Genomic DNA, 22,497 nt, shown 5'->3' with positions numbered 1-22,497 from the left:
GTGAGAGAGAGTGTGAGTGAGAGACAGTGAGTGAGTGAGAGACAATGAGTGAGTGTGAGTGAGTGAGAGAGTGAGAGACAGTGAGTGAGTGAGAGACAGTGAGTGAGTGTGAGTGAGGTGTGTGTGTGAGAGTGTGAGTGAGATAGTGTGTGAGAGAGTGTGTGAGTGAGTGTGTGAGAGTGTATGAGTGTGTGTGTGTGTGTTTTGAGTGCGAGTGTGTGTGAGAGAGTGAGGAGGGAGCTCTATATTTGAAGGTCTGTTAGGCAGACATTTTGTTATTGAACCGGGCGGTTATAATATCATTGTACGTGTGTCACTAAGTAATTGGTGCACACTGCAGCATGAACACAGGAGCCTGTCATAGTGGTGGTGGTGGGGGGGGGGGGTGGGGACCGGCACTGACACACGAGCTGCTGGATCGGAACATCAAACGAGAGCGCCAATAAGCTGGCTCGGGTCTCTAGTTTCCTATTACCTTGAGAGAGAGAGCGACGGCTGCGTGCAGGCCTATATTTAGATCGCTTACCCTTGGCGTCTCAGTGTGAAGGACTGTACAGTGAATTGACTGCCAGGGCAATGGGACTGGGGGAGGGGAGCGGTGCAGAGCAGTGAAGGAGAGGCTTGTGAGATTACGTCAAACCAGCACGACACATTGTTGACAGCGTGACTCACTCGACGGTGCAGGTGCAGTGTAGAGGGGGCGGGGGGGGGGGGCTGCACTTTCATAGATAGAAATGGGGGGAAAGGGGTGGGGGGGGGAGCTGGAAATAAATCCAAAACTGCAACCTCATCGGCGAATAGTAACTGAACTACCAGCGGGAAATTTGCCCCCAAAAAAGGGTGAAGCTGGTTTCTCTGGGAGAGGCGATACCTTATCTGATTGGTGGATAAGGGCCCACTGATCAGACAGATGCTGAACGGGGCTAATATGGGATGCAAACTGGTAGAGAATGTAATCCGAGAGCTGGCTGCACACCCGCCAACAACCACAATGACTCACTCACAGAGCCCGTGCAGGCAAAGCAGGCAACTCAGCTTCCTCTTTCAAACTCTGCTCATTTCCTGCAAACATTTTCCAGCGGTTTCACCTCTCGGGGGCCAGGTTTCTCTACATCAGAAAATCTCACTGATCGGGGGAGCATGGGAGCGGGAAGCCATTCAGCCCCTCGAGACTGTTCCGCCATTCAGTCAAGATTATGGCCTGATCTCGCTCTTAACTCCGTCCACCGAGACCCGGCCCAGTGAGGGGTAGGGGGAACAACCCCGGGGCAGAACTCTGCCAGAGGGGTGCTTGACTAAGCAACGGGGCCACGTGAGATTAACCGAGGGAGACTGAGCTGGTACAAGAACTCCAAACACCGTCCAACTCGATGTCAATGCAGCGCTGGGTACTCCAATTCTGGCCACCCCCCCCCTCCCCCCACCCCGTCAAACAACCAATTGCAAGTTGAAGAATTGTCAGCAGAACACGAGCTCAGTCAAGCTAGGTTGCTGTTGACACTTTGCACTTTCCCCCTCAGAGGAGAGGACTATTGTGACCATCCTGGCTGATGGGGAAGGCAGTCCTATACCAGGGGTGGGGGAGGGGTTTATGGGCTCGCGCCCCACATACAATGGGTGGGGGGGGGGGGGGGAGGGAGTGGGCCACTAAGACCCACCGGACACAAGGCTCCCGCTGGATGTCAGCCCAGAATTCAAAGCCGGAGCTCCCGAATTCAGTCGCCGAAACTGTTGGGAGCGGGGTTCTGCAATGTGTGAGTTTGGGAGTATGCTCACAGGTTGGTCGAGCTGTTGAGTTGGGAGTAGCTTAGCCAGTCACGTGATGTTCACAAGACTCAATAAAACCCCAGCCAGTTGGGTTTGGGGGATCCACGATGAGGCAGGTGGTTGTGAGCCTGGTGGGTGAACTGGGAATGTGTAGTACGATTGTTAAACCTTTGCTAATAAACCAACTAGTCCTTAATAGCAATGTTCTGCTATGAATTCTTAAGCAAAGAACCCATGAAGTAAATACGTTACAGTTTCGAACCCTGCATATCTGACTCAGGGGCAGGAATGATACCAATGAGCCGAGCCTTCTGAGCTGGTCCTTTATGTAATGCCCAGTCATCGAACCCTTCAGGACCACCTTTAGGCTGTTAGAGTTGTCCATGAGGGTCCTGAGATTCTAGGTCCCGAGCTTCATTTTGAAGGGTAGAAGATGCCTGTGTGAGTGTTCTTTTAACATGGAGTGGCCATTTCACACCAGCCACCACATGGGCTTGGCATAGCAAGGTCTTGGTCCAGTGGCGGGGGTCCGAGACGATTGGAGACCAGGTACTGCTGTATGGGCAAGCCCCTTCATGCTGCCTGTCCCAGTTATCTCCAGCCACTCCTGCACACTGCCTTTACGTCAACAAAGAGAATGGATTCAGGCTGTTTTTCAGACTTAGCCACATTATTAAAGACAATTAAAAGATGCCTCACAGAGAATCTGGCAGCCTGATCCTCCAGAACGTCGCAGGTACAATTCGTGAATCTAACATTATACTGGGGAGCTAATTCACCTTTTCTGAAAACACACATCAATAAAGATACAGGCAGCAGTCTTGCTCACACACATCCCGCAACACTTCACACACATTGACTGACTTTGGGAGAGCAGTGACTCATTATGTAACTGAACATGGTGCGATAATGCGCACCAACAACACGGCACCGACAAGCAAATTGAGTCGACTTCCGACAAAAAGTCTTGCAGTGTCAGCTGTGACTCAGTGAGTAGCTCTGTTGCCTCTGAGTCAGAATGTTGTGGGTTCACATCCCACTCCATGAGACTTGATCTCATAATCCAGCCCGACACTCCCAATGCAGTGCTGAGGGAGTGCTGCACTGTCAGAGGGGCAGTACTGAGGGAGCGCTGCACTGTTGGAGGGGCAGTACTGAGGGAGCGCAGCACTGTTGGAGAGGCAGTACTGAGGGAGCGCTGCACTGTCGGAGGGGCAGTACTGAGGGAGCGCTGCACTGTCGGAGGGGCAGTGCTGAGGGAGCGCTGCACTGTCGGAGGGGCAGTGCTGAGGGAGCGCTGCACTGTCGGAGGGGCAGTACTGAGGGAGCGCTGCACTGTCGGAGGGGCAGTACTGAGGGAGTGTCGCACCCACTGACTCCAAAGTGAATAATGCTACCTCCCAGTCAAAAGTTTACTGCAGTGCACCAGGCATCAAGTGCAGAAGTGTTGGCTCCCTTGCTTTTTATGGTATACATCAATGGTTTCGACTTCAATGTAGGGGGACATGATTAAGAAGTTTGCAGATGATACAAAAATGGTCAGTGCGGTTAATAATGAAGAAGAAAGCTGCAGACTGCAGGAAGATAGCAATGAACTGGTCAGGTGGGCAGAACAGTGGCAAATGGAATTCAATCGGAAGAAGTATGAGGTAATGCATTTGGGGAGGGCTAACAAGGTAAGGGAATCATCATCATCATAGGCGGTCCCTCGGGCGAAGATGACTTGCTTCCACGAGTTCACAGATGTTTCAATGAAGGACCCGATATTCCAGTCCTGAAGTCCAACTGAAGGGGTGGAAGATGCCTGTGCACATCAATCACCACACGGGCTTGACAGAGCGAGGCCTTTATCCAGTGACAAGGGTTAACCAGGACGACTGGCGACCAGCTCTGCTGCACGGACCTAGTGCGCACACATATCGCAGTGTGGGCTGGCCCGTGCTGCCCCTGGGCCCTCGGCTCTTCTGGGTCTCGTATCCTCATTTGCCACACCGCCGCCCCAAACATTCGTCGCACCTCAGCCACATTAGCTGTATTAAATACATGTTCACTAACATGATGACATTTGATTAAAGAAATACAGTTGTAAGCTTATTCAGCTTCACTTTGTTTGATTAAGGGTGTGACTTCTGCCATCACAATGCCAACATGCACCTTTCACCATCACATTAAAAAGTAGAAGGAAATGAGTTGGCAACTGGGATAGATGAAGGCCCTAACATTCACCCCCCAAAACCGGAGATTAGGGTGCAAGTAAACATTCATGAAAATGTATTGTACATCAAAGCAGTGCCCACTCACGAATACACATTAAATGGTAGGTCACTGAAAGGGTAGAAGAAAAGTGTAAAGGGACCTTGGAATGCAGGTCCACAGATCTCTGAAGGTAGCAGGATAGGTCGATAAGGTGGTTAAGGCAGCGTACGGAATGCTTGCCTTTATTAGCCGAAGCATAGAATACAAGAGCAGGGGGGGGGGGTTATGCTTGAACTGTATAAAACACTAGTTACGCCACAGCTAGAGTACTGCGTGCAGTTCTGGTCACCACATTACAGGAGAGAGGGTACAGAGGAGATTTATGAGGATGTTGCCTAGACTGGAGAATTTTAGCTATGAGAAAAGATTAGATAGGCTGGGGTTGTTTTCTTTGGAACAGAGGAGGCTGAGGGGTGACCTTATTGAGGTGTATAAAATTATGAGGGGCCCAGATAGAGTGGATAGGAAGGACCTGTTTCCCTCAGCAGAGGGGTCAACAACCAGGGGGCATAGGTTTAATTGGTAGAAGGTTTAGAGGGGATTTGAGAGGAATTTCTTCACGCAGAGTGTGGTGGGGGTCTGGAACTCACTGCCTGAAGAGGGTTTCTGCCTCTACCACCCTATCACATTTAAAAAGTACTTGGATGTGCACCTGAAGTGCTGTAACCTGCAGGGCTCCGGACCTAGAGCGGGAAAGTGGGATTAGGCTGGGTAGCTCTTGGTCGGCCGGCGTGGACATGATGGGCCGAATGGTGCTGTAAACGTGTATGAAGTAGGGCGCACAACAGGCTGCAGATTGTCAGAGAGGATCAGATCACACACATAATAGCCTGTGTGCTGAGCCAATCCTTTCCCCAGCTGATTGGCTCGCTGGTGTATCAGGTACGTGTCTGGCATGCAACCAGTGAGGAGTTAACAAAGGACAGAGCCCATTCTTTCCATCGAGGCCCCCATTCCCTCTGCGGGCTGTGAGCAATTTGTCCAAATACGCACTCTATTGCGCCTGAAACTCTCAGAGAGGTGGATGCTTCTGTTCGCAGCAAAGTAAAAGCGGACGGACACCACCCAGCCCGCTGCATCGCGCAGCAAACCTCCCCACTCCCTCAGCATGTTCGGCAGAGTTTGTGTCTCTGTGCTTATCGCCTGCTCTATAACATCAGCCTTGAGCTTGTTTAATGTAGCCAAGATTCAACGTCACTTCACAGTTCATTGAGGAGCTGTTTGTGTTCCAGCGGGAGACACAGCGCCTCTCACTGTCAGTGGTAGCCACATTCGTATCTCAGCAAGCGTCGGGAGAGCCAGCGATCTCGCTTCGCGTTTCCCCCTCAGGATAGATCGAGACCAGCTACCCCTCGGACCTTTAACTATTCTTGCGCCACACTCTTGCGCTGCGCGCCAGTTAAGTTCATCAGGCGTGTTCCACATCCCTTTCAGTCCAGACCAGCTCCCACCCTCACCCTTGCCAAACAAGCTGAACAAGAAATAACTGTTTGCTGCGAGGCACCCGAGCGTGAACCGAGCAAGAGGAGCCAGAAAGCAGGCTGGGGGCGCACACTGATTCCTTTGTTTGTGAACTTGTGATTCCCGTGGACATCGGGAGAGTAAGAGTGATGGTGCTCACTATCCCCACGCCTGTTGTGTCCTGTATGATGTGGTGTGTCTCCGAACCCTTGCTTCCCCCGGGTGTGGCGCACACACAACCCTTGGCCAGTCGTTGTGAGTTGTCAAGCATTGCTGTTAACGCTCCTCACGGACTCCGCATTGAGGATCAGTTTCCCGCCCCCTCACCCCAACTAAAGACACCAGCCTCTTGGCCTGCCATTGGTGTTGGCCGGGCTTCTGGGGGAAATAGGCAATTCACATCTCAGTTACTTGCCCCATCGAATGGTGCCAGCACTCACTTGAGTGCCTCACACAAGCAGTTGTTCGGCACATGTGGGGCAACTATTCGACCAAGGGGTGCATCACAGCTGAACCCAGACAGCTTACTGGCAGACTATTCAACTGTCTGGGCATCATAGTCGAGCCCAAGCAGTGGGTATTGTCAGACTATTCAACTGTCAGGGCATCGCAGTTGAATCCAGGCTGCTAGTATTTGCCAACTATTCGACTGCAGACGGCATCACAATTACGTCCCATCCGGCCCTCATCCAACATCCAGGCGCGCACTCTTGAATGGCACTCACTGGATTGCAATCAGCCGCGAGAATCCTGGCGGGATTTCCGCCCGACATCAGCTAACTTAGCACAGACCTGGGGCATTGAAGCTGGGAACCTTGGAACCCCCCCACCCCGCCCCCTCCCGCCCCCACATCCTGGTCTGGATCACCCTGGCACTCCTTCGAGTTTCCCCATTGCCAGTACATGGCAAAAAGAGCCGGTAAAAACCGTGCGAAGGTGAGACTCTTCTGCACCTTTTCTCACACACTCTGGGCGGAGGTCGAACTGTTCCCTTTGTATTTTTAGTTTTTTTTAATAGCTGTGGCTCAGTGGGAGTTGTGGGTTCAAGTCCCACTCCAGGGACTTGAGCACAAAAATCCAGGCTGACACACCCAGCAGTGCTGAAGGAGTGTCGCACTGTCAGAGGGGCAGTACTGAGGAAATGCCGCACTGTCGGAGGGGCAGTTCTGAGGGAGCACTGCACTGTCGGAGGGGCAATACTGAGGGAACGCTGCACTGTCGGAGGGGCCGTCTTTCAGATGAGACGTTAAAACGAAGCCCCGTCTGCTCTCTCAAGAGAATGTAAAAGATCCCATGGCTACTATTCGAAGAAAAGGAGGAGAGTTCTCCCCGGTGACCTGGGGCCAATATTTATCCCTCAATCAACATAATAAAAATAGATTATCTGGTCATTATCACAACGCTGTTTGTGGGAGCTTGCTGTGCACAAGTTGGCTGCCGCATTTCCCACATTACAATAATGACTACACTTCAAAAGTACTCATTGGCTGTAAAGCGATTTGAGACGCCGGTGGTTGTGAAAGGCGCTATATAAGTGAAAGTCTTTCTTTGGCATTAATCAGTTGCCGGGCCCAGCAGTCAAGCTTCACAATCTCTTCAGCTGCTCCCAGTTTGACTCCCCCTTCCAAAATATTTTTGGAAAGGGTTCCAGCTCGAAGCAGTTGTTGCCTGTCACAATCTGGTACCGAAACAATCAATGATAATTTTTTTTGAAGAATGCACACTCGCGCGCAGGCACACACACACACACGTGTAGATAGTTTGATGTCAGCACCCGAGGAGAGAGGAATGATTGGCCATTTTCTGATTGCAGAGACGGGGCTCGAGAAGGTCAGGGGTCAGAGTGACCGACAGCTTCGGTACGAAGATTACGGACTGTCCAATCCGTCAGGGTGTCCCTCGGCAGTTGCCGCAGAGAGGGAATGGTATCACCAGCCAAGTCTTCAGTTACCCAGACTGTTAAATACAATGACAAGCTTGCTCTGCCGGTTACGTTAGACTGAAGGAGGCAGATATCATCGGACCCCGGCATCAGAAATTTATAAAAAACAGGAGGGAAGTCAGCAAACACTCCTTTCTCCCCAACACACACACACACAAAGGGTGGTGGAATTGAATCACTCTCTCTCAGAGCCAATACAGGCACGATGGGACGAATGGCCTCCTTCTGTGCAGTACGATTCTATCAATCTCCACCTGATAACTCACAATCGTTTCGCGGAATCAGCTCTCTGGGACGATGGAGCTATGCAACGGTGCCCATGATTTGTTTTCTCTGAACAAATCATTATGTGGGCGGGAGGAACAAAAGACCCTGGCCACGACTGGCTTTTTCTGCAAACCTTAAACTCATAGTTTTCCATCCAGCAGCATCTCGAAGCTGGGACTCAAAGGCTCCTTGTTTGACACTGGACTGAGACCGAGGGACCATCGACACCGAGCTGCACAAGAGCAGACTGCGAGGGGCACAAGGGGTCGATGGGTTTTACCACCATCTCCCCCTCTGTAATGTACGCACTTGAGAGTGTGCTCACGGATTTGTAGAGCCAATCGTGTGATGTTCACAAGACTCAATAAAACCCCAGCCAGTTGGGTTCGGGGGATCCACGATGAGGCAAGTGGTTGTGAGCCTGGTGGATGAACTGGTAATGTGTAGTGTGATTGTTAAATCTTTGCTAATAAACCAACTAGTTCTTAAAAGCAATGTGTTACTATGAATTCTTAAGCAAAGAACCCATGAAGCAAATGCATTACATCCTCCTCCTCCTCCTCCTCCACACAGGACACTTTGCAAAGCGGACTCGTTAAACATTGACTCAGGTCTTGGCTCCGAGACAAGGAGCGGGGGCGGGGGGAGGGCGGGCAGGGCAGCTGAACTGCTCACTGCCTCCTGGGAGATGATCAGTCCTTTGTTTACAGGCCATGGAAAGGGGAATTCATCACAAAATGGCTGCTCCTCACTGACCAGTGATTATCGAGTACCAGACCTGGAGACGAGGCAGCTCTAAGCAGTGCCCAGTGGGAAAGGCAGAGAATACATCTCATGTTACAACATTTATGGCTACACACCGACACTGTTTATCTGTTAAAACCCTGCACAATTACTGGCTTCTATTTTTCTGACTGCTTTTTTAAGGCCTTGAAATTAGACTTTTTGAAAGTCAGTGTACGGATTTCCAGCTGATTTTTTGCTTCTATCCATTTGCTCAATAACAAAGAAGGAGAGACTTGCATTTCAATAGCGCCTTTCACAACCTCAGGACGTCTCAAAGCGCTTTACAGCCAACGAAGTGCAGTCACTGTGGTAATATGGGAAACTCGGTAGCCAATTTGTGCACAGCAAGCTCCCACACAGTAATGTGATAATGACGTGATAATCTGTTTTTTTTTGTTATGTTGATTGCGGGATAAATATTGGCCAGGGCACCAGGGATAACTTCCCTGCTCTTCTTTGAAATAGTGCCATGGGATCTTTTACATCCACCTGAGAGAGCAGACGGAGCCTCGGTTAAATGTCTCATCTGAAAGACAGCCCCTCAGACAGTGCAGCGCTCCCTCAGTACTGCCCCTCTTGACAGTGCAGCGCTCCCTCAGTACTGCCCCTCCGACAGTGCAGCGCTCCCTCAGTACTGCCTCTCTTGACAGTGCAGTGCTCCCTCAGTACTGCCCCTCTTGACAGTGCAGCGCTCCCTCAGTACTGCACTGGGAGTGTCAGCCTGGATTTATTTGCTCAAGTTCCTGGACTGGGACTTGAACCCACGACCTTCTGACTCAGAGACGAGAATGCTACCCACTGAGCTTCAGGTGGCACTAGAAGGAAAGATTGAAAGAACTTCATCATAGAATCATAGAAATTTACAGTATAGAAGGAGGCCATTTTGGCCCATCGTGTCCAAGCCGGCTGACAAGAGCTATCCAGCCTAATCCCACTTTCCAGCTCTTGGTCCGTAGCCCTGCAAGTTACAGCACTTCAAGTGTACATCCAAGTACTTTTTAAATGTGGTGAGGGTTTCTGACTCTACCACCCTTTCAGGCAGTGAGTTCCAGACCCCCGCCACCCTCTGGGTGAAGAAATTTCTCCCCATATCCCCTCTAAACCTCCCCCCAATTACTTTAAATCTATGCCCCTGGTTGTTGACCCCTCGGCTAAGGGAAATAGATTCATCCTAACCACTCTATCTAGCTTGTATTTCTACAGCCCTTTCACAACCTCAGGATGTCCCAAACCCGATGGGCCGAATGGCCTCCTTCGGTGTTGTAATTCTCTCTGATTCTGTGATTCGAAGAAAGAGCTTCACAGCCAATCAAGTAATTCTTGACGTGTAGTCACAAACGTTCCCGTCAAGCTGCACAGCCGCGCAGCGCTCCGGAGGTCCCGCCATCCAGCTCATCAGCTCTTCGAGAGGAAAAACCATGCACGCGCACCGTTTTGAACGGGCCTCAAATCCTCTTAAAGGGGCCATGCACCCAAACAAAAAGTTAACAGGAACATTGAATGCGACAGGGTGCACAGACAGAAAGTATTTCCTCTGACGGAGGGTCGCAGACCTGAAATGTTAACTCTCTCCCTCTCTCTCTCTCCACAGATTCTGCCCAACCTGCCGAGCGTTTCCAGCATTTCTGTTTTTTATTTCAGCTTTCAGAGGATTTCACACAAACCTCGTTAGTGCCCATGCCCTAATTTCAAGGACTGACTGCACTTTCCTTGCGAGGGGTGAGACCAATATTGGCAGCTGCACTTCGAAGCAAATAACACTGCCATCAAACTTTACACCCCCCTCCCTGTCCCACCAGCGTCGATGGTCCAAGACCGGAGCGACAATTTGCTATTTCTCGCTCTCTAAGTGACAAGAAAGATAAATCGCAGCTTTTTCCAAATGGCAGAAAACTAGCAGTTGTGGAGGAGCAGAGATTTGTGAGGCTGTGTACACAAGTCATTAAAAGCTGGTGCACGGGTACCAAAAGCAATCACACAAGTCTAATGGATCGTTTGGTCTTTATCTCAAGGGGGCTGGAATTCTAAACTGATGCTTCACTTGTCCTGCTTAGGCCCCACCTGGAGTAACTGGGCTCAGTTCTGGGCCCCGCCCCTCAGGGAGGATATATCGGCCTCAGAGGGTGTAATGTATTTGCTTCATGGGTTCTTCGCTTAAGAATTCATAGCAACACGTTGCTATTAAGAACTAGTTGGTTTATTAGCAAAGGTTTAACAATCACACTACACATGACCAGATCATCCATCAGGCTCACAACCACCTGTCTCATCATGGATCCCCCCGAACCCACCCGAGTCTTGTGGACATCACGTGACTGGCAAAGCCACTCCCACTCAACAGCTCTACAACTATTTTAGTGCAAAACAATAAATCAAGTGCCCCCCTTAAAAGGGGGGCCTAAAACCGACAAATTACCCAATAAAATTTTTTAACAATAAACGGTCAAAGTAAAATTTGGTTTCAACAGCTCTGCAAAACTGTGAGCATGCTCACGGGTGCATACATTACAGAGGGGGAGCAGCACAGATTCACCAGGATGATACTGGGGCTAAAAGGGTTCAAATCTGAAGACAGCTAGCATTAACTGGGCTAGTGTTCCCTCAAGTTTAGAAGATTAAGGGGCGATCTAATCGAGGTGTTTAAGTTGATCAAAGGATTCGATCGGGTGGATAGAGAGAAACTATTTCCTCTGGTGGGGGGCGTCTAGAACAAGGGGGTGTAATGTCAGGAAGCACTTCTTCACATGACGGGTGCTGGGAATCTGGAACTCTCTCTCCCAAAAGGCTGTGGGTGCTGGGGGTCAATTGGAGCTCCCAAGCCCGAGATCGATGGGTTTTTTTTTTATTGGGCACGGAGCCAAGGCGGATAGATGGGGTTGAGGCACAGATCAGCCGTGCTTTAACTGAATGGAGGAACAGGCTCGAGGGGCTGAGCAGCCTCCTCCCGCTCCTGTGCGTGTGTGTGCCAGGGAGTGACATAATCCAATCCCCGGCTAACAGGTAAAGGTCTGCGGAGCTGGAACAGAAGCCGTGGTTGTTTAACCGCCTCCGCCAGGGAATCCAATCCGCCCGGCAACACAAAGGGAGAATTCTGGGGCGCCCGCGTGGCACAGGAAGATCCCAAGATGCCTTGCCAACCCTCGCTGGATTCGAGATGAGAGACAAGAAGCCCCAATGAACTGAGAGTCTCTCCTTTCAGTTTTGATATATACATAGATCTGGGATAGTTTTTTTATCCCGAGATATTGTCTCCTGATTCTTGCCCCACCCCCTTGTTGCAAGACTGACTCTCCCAACCCTCCAGCTCTTTCCATCCCAAATACCTTTTTTTCTCCCCAAATAGTCCCCAAAAACTCCCAGCCTAAGCCTCTCCACCTCTCTTTCTTCCTTTAAGGCACTCCTTAAAACCTACCTCTTTGACCAAGCTTTTGGTCATCTGCCCAAATTTCTTCTTTTGTGGCTCAGTGTCAAATTTATCTGTTTTGTCTTGTAACACTTCTGTGAAGTGCCCTGGGACATTTTATTTTATAACCTTAAAGGCACTATATAAATAAAAGATCTTCCCTGTGAAGATGATGCCCTTTTAACCTTTTCCCGCTGCCTCTGCTTGACTGTCATGGTTGATCGGGGCTGACGCGTGTTCTCAAGTCTTTAGTATTTGGATCGCGGTTCGTGTTTTGAGGGAGGGAAGGCGGGTGGGGGTGGGAGGGGAGGGTTGCTTGGGGGGGGGGGGTGGGGGGGAAAGTTGGCCGTTACTGACCCTGGTGTGTGTTGATGGCAAACACCCAGGCGAACGCAGGAGTCAGGTTCGTCAAGCATTGCTGCTGGTTCCTGCTCCAGCGAGATTGTGTGTGAGGGAGGTGTGGAGGGAGGGTCTCTTCATTCACCTCATCACAGCTCGGCCAGACTGCACTGGCTGTTTCTACAACACAAAAACAGCCCCCACCCATTCTTGTGACCCCTTCCCACCCTGCCCCTCTACTGCCACCTCCCTCAAGCCTCTCCTGCCGTGCATCAACACTCTCCGCTTCAACCACCCATTGTTCCAGCGAGTTCCACATTTCCACCGCTCCCTGTGTAATGACATTCCTCCTAAATTTTCCACATGGCTACCCTGTGTCTTAACTTGCACCAACTCCCGCTCACCCAACAACCCCTGTGCTCTCTGACCTACACTGGCTCCTGGTTAAGCAAAACTCGATTTCGCAATTCTCATCCTTGTTTTCAAACCCCTCCATGGCCTCGCCCCTCCCTATCTCTGTAATCTCCTCCAGCTCCACAACCCCACAGAGATGTCTGCGCTCCTCCAATTCTGCCCTTTTGAGCATCCCTGATTATAATCGCTTGACCAGTGGTGGTCGTGCCTTCAGCTGCCTGGACCCCAATCATCGAATGATGTAATAATGTAAAACCGGACGGCGGGCAAATAAAACCCGGGCGCTTGAAGAGAGGCCTGGCTCACGATATACGTGGGGAGGGCGGTGTGGTAGTGGACGGAGGTGTGGGGGTGGGGGAGGGGGTGGGAGGTCGGTGTGGGGAGGGAGAGTGGTGTGTGGGGGGGCGGTGTGTGGGGGGGGTCACGTGGTGTGGGGAGCAGTGTGGGGGAGGGAGGGTGGTGTGGGGGCAGTGTAGGGGAGGGAGAGCAGTTTGGGCGGGGAGGGGCGGGTGGTGTGGGGGGGGGGGCAGTGTGGGGGAGGGAAAGTGGTGTGGGGGACAGAGAGCTGTGTGGGGGGGGGTAGGGTGGTGTTGCGGGGGGGGGGGAGCACGGTATGGGAGGGCAGTGTGGGGGAGGGAGAGTGATGTGGGGGGCGGTGTGGGGGGGGGGGTGTGGGTGGTGTGGGGGGCGCGGGCGGTGTGGGTGGGGGGCGCGGGCGGTGTGGGGGAGGGAGAGTGATGTGGGGGGGCGGGCGGTGTGGGGGGGGTGGGAGGACGGTGGTGGGGGGGGGGGAAAGAGGGTGGTGTTGGGTGGGGGGGGGGAGCACAGTATGGGGGGGGCGGTGTGGGGGATGGAGAGTGATGTGGGGCGCGGGCGGTGTGGGGGAGGGTGGTGTTGGGGGGGGAGCACGGTATGGGGGGGGCGGTGTGGGGGAGGGAGAGTGATGTGGGGGGGCGGGCGGTGTGGGGGGGGGGGTGGGAGGACGGTGGGGGGGAAGAGGGTGGTGTTGGGTGGGGGGGGGAGCACAGTATGGGGGGCGGTGTGGGGGAGAGTGATGTGGGGGCGCGGGCGGTGTGGGGGGGGGTGGGAGGACGGTGGGGGGGGGGAAGAGGGTGGTGTTGGGTGGGGGGGGAGCACAGTATGGGGGGGCGGTGTGGGGCAGGGAGAGTGATGTGGGGCGCGGGCGGTGTGGGGGGGGGGGTGGGAGGACGGTGGGGGGGGGGAAGAGGGTGGTGTTGGGGGGGGGGAGCACGGTATGGGGGGGCGGTGTGGGGGAGGGAGAGTGATGTGGGGGCGCGGGCGGTGTGGGGTGGGGGCGGGGGTTGTGATGTGGGGGTATTGTCGAGGTGTTTACATCTTGCCCATTAAAAAAAGAAAGACTTGTATTTATGTAGCGCCTTTCACGACCACCGGACATCTCAAAGCGATTTACAGGCAATGTAGTATTTTTAGAGTGTAGTCACTGTTGTGGAAAACGTGGCAGCCATCTTGCGTACAGCAAGCTCCCACAAACAGCAGTGTGATAATGACCAGATAAACTGTTTCAGTGATGTTGATTGAGGGATAAATATTGTCCCCAGGACATCAGGGAGAACTCCCCTGCTCTTCTTCGAAAGAGTGCCCTGGGATCTTTGCACCTGAGAGGGCAGACAGAGCCTTGGTTTAACGTCTCCTCCAAAAGACAGCACTGCACTCACTCAGTCAGTACTGCACTGGAGTGTCAGCCTAGATTTTTTGCTTAAGTCTGGGACTTGAACCCACAACCTTCTGTCCCAGAGGCAAGAGTGCTGCCCACTGAGCCACAGCTGGCACAAACAGTTAATGCAAACAAAATGGAGAGAGCTGGAAATCGGGGCAGTCAATTTGCAATTTCACACCATCGTACAAGGTCAAGATGCACCTGAAGGTTTAATAATGAATGTCTAATGAAATAAGAATGAATTTGGAAACAGAAATCCACTGTCCTAATGCACACTGAGAGGATAATCCCTGACTATTATATAAGTGACATCACGTGCAGCTGCTGACCACGTGCTGTGTTTAATCTATCGGGCCATGTGCAAGGACACACGCACAGCAAGCTGTTGGGCTGTAATGCAGCCAGCTCCGTCATTGACTGAGTGTCAAAACAACCTTTAGACTGGCCAGGCCCGGACACATCCGTTTCGCTTCAGCTCACGGCTCTCCTCTCCCAGACGCACAGACCTCACGTCATCCCTCTGTATCTCGTCTGACTGGTCGGGGAAGGGGGGCACAGCTCAGAGTGTCGGCGAGCCAGTCGACCTTCTGAGAGGTCATCAACCCAGCCTGCTCAACGCAAGAAATAGGAGCCCATTTGGCCCCTCGAGCCTGCTCCGCCATTCAATAAGATCATGGGTGATCTGATCTTGGGCTCAGCTCCACTTCCCTGCCCGCTCCCCATAACCCTTTATTCCCCTATCGTTCAAAAATCTGTCAATCGCCGCCTTACATATATTCAATGATCTGGCCTCCACAGCTCTCTGGGGCAGAGAATTCCAAAGATACACGACCCTCTGAGAGAAAAAATTCCTCCTCATCTCCGTTTTAAATGGGTGACCCCTTATTCTGAAACTATGCCCGTTAGTTCTAGATTCCCCCACGAAGGGAAACATCCTCTCTGCATCTACCCTGTCAGGCCCCTTCAGAATCTTATGTGTTTCAATAAGATCACCTCTCATTCTTCTAACCTCCGATCAACTCAGCCCTCCTCCACCCAGCCCTTACCAACCATACCCTGTGGGATGTGGGCGTCATTGGCAAGGCCGGCATTTATTGCCCATCCCTAGTTGCCCTGAAAACATGGGGGTGAGCGCTCTTCTTGAACCGCTGGGAGCGGGTTTGATACAAACGTTGGGTGTGGGACTGGAGTCACCTATAGGCCCAGACTGGGTAAGGACGGCAGGTTTCCTTCCCCAAAGGGACATCAGTGAACCCGTCGGATTGCCGTTAAAAACCTGACAACTTCATGAAAACCAGATTTTTTTTAAGCACATTCTCGAAGTGCTGTGGTGAGATGTGACTTTACGTTCCTTGGGAGTCCCGTCTCAGGTGGGCATAGAAATTCCCACGGCCACTATTTCGAAGAAGAGCAAGGGGAGTTCTCCCCACTGTGCTGGGGCCAATATTTATCCCTCAAACAACATCACTAAAACACAGATGATCCAGACATTATCACATCGCTGTTTGTGGGAGCTTGCTTGCATAAATTGGCTGCCGCGTTTCCTACATTACAACAGTGACTACACTCCGAAACATACTTCATCGGCTGTGAAATGCTTTGGGACGTCCGGTGGTCGTGAAAGGCACTATATAAATGCATGTTCTTTCCTTCATTTCATTGGGAATCCTGGCCGCCATTTTGAAAAGTAAGCAGAGAATGAGATCGATTTCCCAAATTCCCTGCCTCTCTACAAATTGCCATTAAATACGAGAATCCTCATTGGAGAACATGATACGTTCTACAACAGTACTACCAAATTAACCCACTGATGAACTGCTACACTGACAAGTCAGGCCACACCATCTGCTCAAGTCTCAGGCGTTTAACGGGCCGTTTCTGACCCTCGGTCTGCAGACAGAGTTGACCAAAAGGACGGAAGTGACCAAACAAAATCAGCCAAAAACAAAAATAGTTTCCTCAAAAGATAAAACTGCTGAATCGATAAAAGGTTCTAAAGGGTTGAAATAAATTACTCGACCATCTACTCTGTCACCGCTCAGAGGTGAATTCTTGAATCCAACCCGTGCAATGTCGCTTGGAGTTGAGTGAAATGTTGTGGTGGATGTGCAAGATTTTCGACTGGGGTTACACTGCGCTCCCACCAGAGAGACACTGATACTGGAGGCAATTATTAGCTGTGAAACTAGTGAGTACAGGTCTGTACTGTATAACACTGGGGTACAGTACTGGTGGGTACAGGTCTGTCACTGTATAACACTGGGGTACAGTACTGGTGGGTACAGGTCTGTCACTGTGTATAACACTGGGGTACAGTACTGGTGGGTACAGGTCTGTCACTGTATAACACTGGGGTACAGTACTGGTGGGTACAGGTCTGTCACTGTATAACACTGGGGTACAGTACTGGTGGGTATAGGTCTGTCACTGTATAACACTGGGGTACAGTACTGGTGGGTACAGGTCTGTCACTGTATAACACTGGGGTACAGTACTGGTAGGTACAGGTCTGTCACTGTATAACACTGAGGTACAGTACTGGTGGGTACAGGTCTGTCACTGTCTCACACTGAGGTACAGTACTGGTGGGTACAGGTCTGTCACTGTATAACACTGGGGTACAGTACTGGTGGCTGCAGACTGTTGCCTCTCCAATTTCCACCCCCTGCTCCTGAAAATATTGGGCTGGATTGTCCTTTGTCCCCGAGATCTCTGCGCTCCTCCAATTCTGGCCTCTTGCGCATCCCCTGATTTCCATCGTTCCACCATTGACGGTCGTGTTCCCACCAGTACAGCTGCCTGGGACCCAAGCTCTGGAATTCCCTCCCGAAATCTCTCCGCCTCTCTCCTTTAAGACGCTCCTTAAAACTGACCTCTTTCACAAGCTTTGGCCACCTGCCCTAATATCTTGGTGTTAAATCTTTGTCTGATTTACGTTCCTGTGAAGCGTCTTGGGACCTATCATTATGTTAAAGGCGCAGTATAAAAATCAGGTTATTGCTTTATATCCACTATTGGCTGATGGACAAGTTTATTGCAGGAAGGGATAATTTTCAGCCTTGCAGCTCAGTCCAAACAATGCCAGCGACCGAGACTTGGCTCATCGTAGCTCCTGGCCAGGGAACTCCTTCCCACACAGTGGTACCACTTGGAACCTCTCTCTCAGGGGAACACAGGGTTTGAAACACAAAGATGGTCGCCTCTTGTTGAGCCAAAGTTGCCGACGTTTACCATGGAATGTGTGAATGCTGCTCATTGCTGCCACAGAGAATTACATCGAGTGTACAGCACAGCAACGGGCCATTCGGCCCAACAGGTCTGTGCCGGTGTTTATGCTCCACTTGAGCCTCCTCTCACCCCTCTTCATCTCACCCCATCTGCAAATCTGTAATGTATGCACATGTGAGTGTGCTCACAGGTTGGTCGAGCTGTTGAGTTGGGAGTGGCTGAGCCAGTCACGTGATGCTCACAAGACTCAAAACTCCAGCCAGTTGGGTTCGGGGGATCCACGATGAGGCAGGTGGTTGTGAGCCTGGTGGATGAACTGGCAATGTGTAGTGTGATTGTTAAACCTTTTGCTAATAAACCAACTCGTTCTTAATAGCAACGTGTTGCTATGAATTCTTAAGCAAAGAACTCATAAAGCAAATACATTACAATATCCTTCTATTCCTTTCCCCCTCTTGTGTTTATCCAGCTTCTCCTTAAATGCATCTCTGCTATTTGCCTCAACCACTCCCTGTGGCAGCGAGTTCCACATTCTCGCCACTCTCTGGGTAAAGAAGTTTCTCCTGAATTCCCTATTGGATTTATTAGTGACTGCCTTATATTTATGGCCTCTAGTTTTGGACAACAGGAAACTTCCTCTCGACAGCTAACGTATCAAATTCTCCTTCATAATCTTAACGGCCGCGTGTTACAATCTCTGGCATCTTGCTGTTCCTCCAGCAACCACTAGGGTGCGAGTTTCTGCTGAGACATCGGCCTGCTTGTGCAACTGTGTGATTTCATTCGGTTCTACCTTCTCATGTTAAACACACAGCACCTCCTGCACAGCCCAACCTTGCGGTGCTGAGCAGAGGTGGAGGGCCGGGAGGGGCTTTCCTTGCGGGATCGACATCAGATGCAAACCTCGAGAGATAAACGGCTTCTGCCAATCTCTTATTATTTTTGTTTACGCAAATTGCAGCCACTTTGCACGTGCACAAACATATCTAAACAAACAGCAAACTGGTCCAGCCAGACAGAAGAGCTCGCAAAAAAAATCTAGACGTCAGCAGGAAACACAGCTGAGGTTCAATGTCACTACAAAAGCAAAAGAGAAGGCAGAGGGTGAGAGAGTTTGGGGAAGTTTGGGGAAGTGGGGATCGGTGCTGGGATCACTGTTGTTCACCAAGTAGAGAAATGCAAAATTTGCAGATGATACCAAATTGGAGGTGTCAGGGTGGGGATTTATAGTACAATGTTCCCCCTAATGTTTTTGTGCACAGTCTTCCTTGGGGCGATACCAAACTTCTGCAATCGCGGTATTACATCCAGGGGGCACGCTGTACAAAATGATTGTTTTGGCAAGCCTTTTTGTTATTCGATTTATGAATGCACATTGCGATAACTTACGTAATACCGTACCTACCTTTGCAGATCAGTATCGGCTGACACAAACCGCTGACGGGCCACAGGTGAGTGAGGGGACGGGTGACACCGCTTTAACCTCAGGCACTAATTTTAGTGGAAAAGTCCTTCACGTGATCCAGGTAAACGTACTTCAGAAGTGGATATTCACTGAGCAAACATCTCCCGCCAGTCAGTGAGCAGGGTAGTAAAGCAGCCACCACGGTCAAACCGCACAACGCAAGCTCGAGGAACAGCACCTCATCTTTAGTTTAGGCCTTCTGGACTCAACATTGAGTTCAACAATTTCAAACCATAACCTCTGCCCCCATTTTTTGTTTGTTTTTTGTTGCTCTTTCCCGCCTGTTGATAACTCTGCCATTCCATTTCCACCCTATCTGGACTCATCTTTTGTTTCTTAACTTGTCCCATTACCATCTCCTGTTGCCTCGCACCATCATCCCTTTTGTCATTTAATCTCTTCTGCCTTCCACCCTATCACAGACCTTCCCTCTTGTTCTTTCCTCCCCTCCCTCCTTTTCCTGCCTCTGCACCTGCTTAAAATCCTGTTACATCTCCAACTTTTTCCAGTTCTGATGAAGGGTCATCGACCTGAAACATTAACTCGGTTTCTCTTTCTCTCTCCACAGACGCTGCCTGACCTGCTGAGTGTTTCCAGCCTTTCCTGTTTTAGTTCAGATTCCAGCGTCCGCAGTGTTTTTTGCTTTTGTGTTACGACCCAACCACACTTGCAGTCCCTGCTTCTCTTCCCACCATTTTACCCACAAACACACAGAAAGGTGTGTGGGTATTGAGGCCACATGGCCAAGGACAGTGTCCGTTACCTTGTTTTTATTCTCTAATCGGAAATACAATTCTCCACATCTGGCTTCCCAATGTGCCACATGTGACTGACCCACAGACAACACGGGGGCCAGGGCAGACTGAGCAATTCACTGAAACGGCTCAGAAACCAATCTCGCAATGAATTAAATGTCACCGGAAGACGTTTCTGCACATCACTTTCACATGCTATGAAACGGCAGCATACAGTCAGTCCCCTGCTCCTTCTGCGTTTCATCCAACCCCTCCCCCACCGGAAGGCAAAAACGGTTAAATAAAAGCTCGGTGACACGCTTTATTTTTCTCTCTCCCTTGTTGAGGTTGTTCCCCTTTAAAAGAACGGCTCTTACCTCCACCATTCTTGTAGCAGAGATACGGAAATCTCCAAACGTTGCCCAGTCCGATGAATCCTCCAGCGACGGATAGGATGAAATCGAGCCTGTTGGCCCATTTCTCTCGCTGCATCTTGCCGTCAGCTTCATCCTCGGGTCTGGTCCCTGGGCTCTTTCCGGGAGAGGGTTTGAGGATGTCTTTGTGAAAATCCTTTAAGCTATGCATCTTTTCACCCCGGGCCATTCCTGAGCACACACATACCCCCGCACAGACACACACACACACACACACACACAGAGACAAACACACACACGCAAACACACACCCACACGCAAGCACACACACATACCCACACAGACACACCCACACGCAAACGCACACACACCCACACACACAGTCACACACCCACACGCAAACACACACATACACATACCCACACAGTCACACACCCACACGCACAGACACACAACACACCCACGCAGACACACACACCCACAAACGCACAGACACACACAAGAAAAGAGAAGAAAGAGAGAGGCAATAAATCAGTACTATTCACCCCAAAATGCAATGGAAGCAAGTCATATATGTGTATATAATCTGATCCAACTTGCCCTTTACATTCCTGATCAATCTAAAATATTCATATGGAGATCAATTAATCCCATTTTATTAATATCTCTCCCCCTCCCCCCAACTCCCACTACCCCTTTCCTCAGCCATCTTCTCTTAAAACTTGAACCAATCTCCATTTTGCCTTTTGCTGTGAAATCATCTACCCTTCATCTTCTGACCCCCCTTTCTCAATGATTAAATCCCAGCGCCTGCCCCTTAAACATCGCACCAAAGCCCCGTGCACTTTTACTTTTTAAGAAGATGTGCTTGTGAAAATGTGCCGTTGTGCTGAGAATGAGTGCCACTTTGGAGAGGTGTACCCAGCCTGTGTAACTGGTGGCAGCTTGCTTCCGCCACCCGCACATGTGGCTCTGCTAAAGCTCACACACCCTCCATGGTTCCTGCTCTCAATTCCTTTTTTTGCAAAACAAAAGCCTCACATATCTTTCTCTGCAGAAGTAAAACGAAACTCGGTTTTTAAAAAAATTATAAAAAGCAAAGTTAATCATTTCCTTCTCTTTTTTTTAAATGTTTTTTTTTAAATAATGAAAGGCAGTAATCGTCTACATTGTCAATACATACAACAAAGCAGTACTGTATTCCGGGAATAACGCCCTTACTCCGTCCAGTACTTGTCCAGCCTTCTGTTGTGAGAGAATAAAAAAAAACAGAAAAAGAACAAAAAAACGAGAGAGAGAGAGAGAAAGAGAGAGAATACAAACACCGGGAAAGGATCCAAACACAATTCGCAAATAAATACTCCAAAAAATTGCCGCTCAATCTTTTTTGGTTTTTGTTTAAAAAAATTGTTACAATTTCCACCCTTTGAATATAAAACCCGGGGAAAGGGAAGGGGGCGAGGTTGGGGGGATGTTCCTTTTCAGATGATTAAACACTAAAAAAAAACCCACAATATTTCTTTTCAGAAAGGTTTGATAGATTACTGAGAAACGGTTTCTTTGTTTCCAGCGATCGGAAATTAACACAAGCGGATCGTGTGGTCAATTACAGAAATCCGCAAATATTCTCCAGATTGCTTCAAATGCACAGTTCTCTGCGTGCTGTTTTGGTTTTAAGGAGAAATTTGTCCTGTGTTTATTTTTTTTCCTTAAAAAAAAATCCCCCAACACACACACACACACGCAGGAATTAATTTTACACCTTTTAACAATTCATTAGTATCTAAGTGTCTAAGGAGCTAGAATGTATCTTGCGCTCAAAAAGGTATTTTGTTATTTGATTTACCTGTGCTGGGATCACAGAAGTCGCCGGATCCCTGAGCAGCTCACAGATCTCTCGCTTAGTATACAGGCAAATGAATCCGGGAATGGAGAGAAGTAAATTTCATTTATAGGGGCCTCTTCTTAACCAGCCCTCCTCGCTGGCTTCAGCACTAACCTCATGCATGAGTGGAAAAACCCAGAACCGGGCTGCCTCCGACGTCAGAGCGTATAATTGGCAGGCTGCAAGGAGAGAGGGAGAGAGCAAAGAGAGAGAGAAGAGGCAGCCTTGGTATTTAGACAGAAGGGGGAGACTGGCACACACACACACACACAGGACGGCAGCTGCCATGAAAGTCAACTGCATCTTTCTATCAGAATCTCATACACCTCCTCGTATCTCCACCACCTCTCTCTTCCTTAGCCTCTCCCCTCTTCAACACACCCTAAGATGCTCCCTCGGATTCAGGCAGTATGCATTCTTGTTTGTTGTCAGGCCTTGCAATGCCTGGGGGTTAAAAGTGTGGAGACTCAGCAGTTA

General features: G+C 50.3%; 1 protein-coding gene across 1 annotated transcript in view; it reads right to left on the bottom strand.

Moving 5' to 3' along the window:
- Window positions 1–22,210, bottom strand: part of LOC139276779 (sodium- and chloride-dependent taurine transporter-like) — a 67,997-nt gene extending 45,787 nt beyond the window's left edge. Inside the window, exons 1-3 of the mRNA XM_070894782.1 lie at window positions 21,982–22,210; window positions 21,319–21,377; window positions 20,139–20,366 (exon numbers count right to left, since the gene is read on the bottom strand). Of these exons, the coding sequence (XP_070750883.1) occupies window positions 20,139–20,364 (226 nt within the window). The 5' untranslated portion in view covers window positions 20,365–20,366; window positions 21,319–21,377; window positions 21,982–22,210. The remainder of the gene's footprint in view (window positions 1–20,138; window positions 20,367–21,318; window positions 21,378–21,981) is intronic.
- Between the last annotated feature and the right edge of the window lie 287 nt (window positions 22,211–22,497).

This window comes from Pristiophorus japonicus, chromosome 12 (assembly GCF_044704955.1).
Source record: "Pristiophorus japonicus isolate sPriJap1 chromosome 12, sPriJap1.hap1, whole genome shotgun sequence".
Classification (NCBI taxonomy): Eukaryota; Metazoa; Chordata; class Chondrichthyes; family Pristiophoridae; genus Pristiophorus; species Pristiophorus japonicus.
This window is presented reverse-complemented; position numbering and strand designations above follow the sequence as displayed.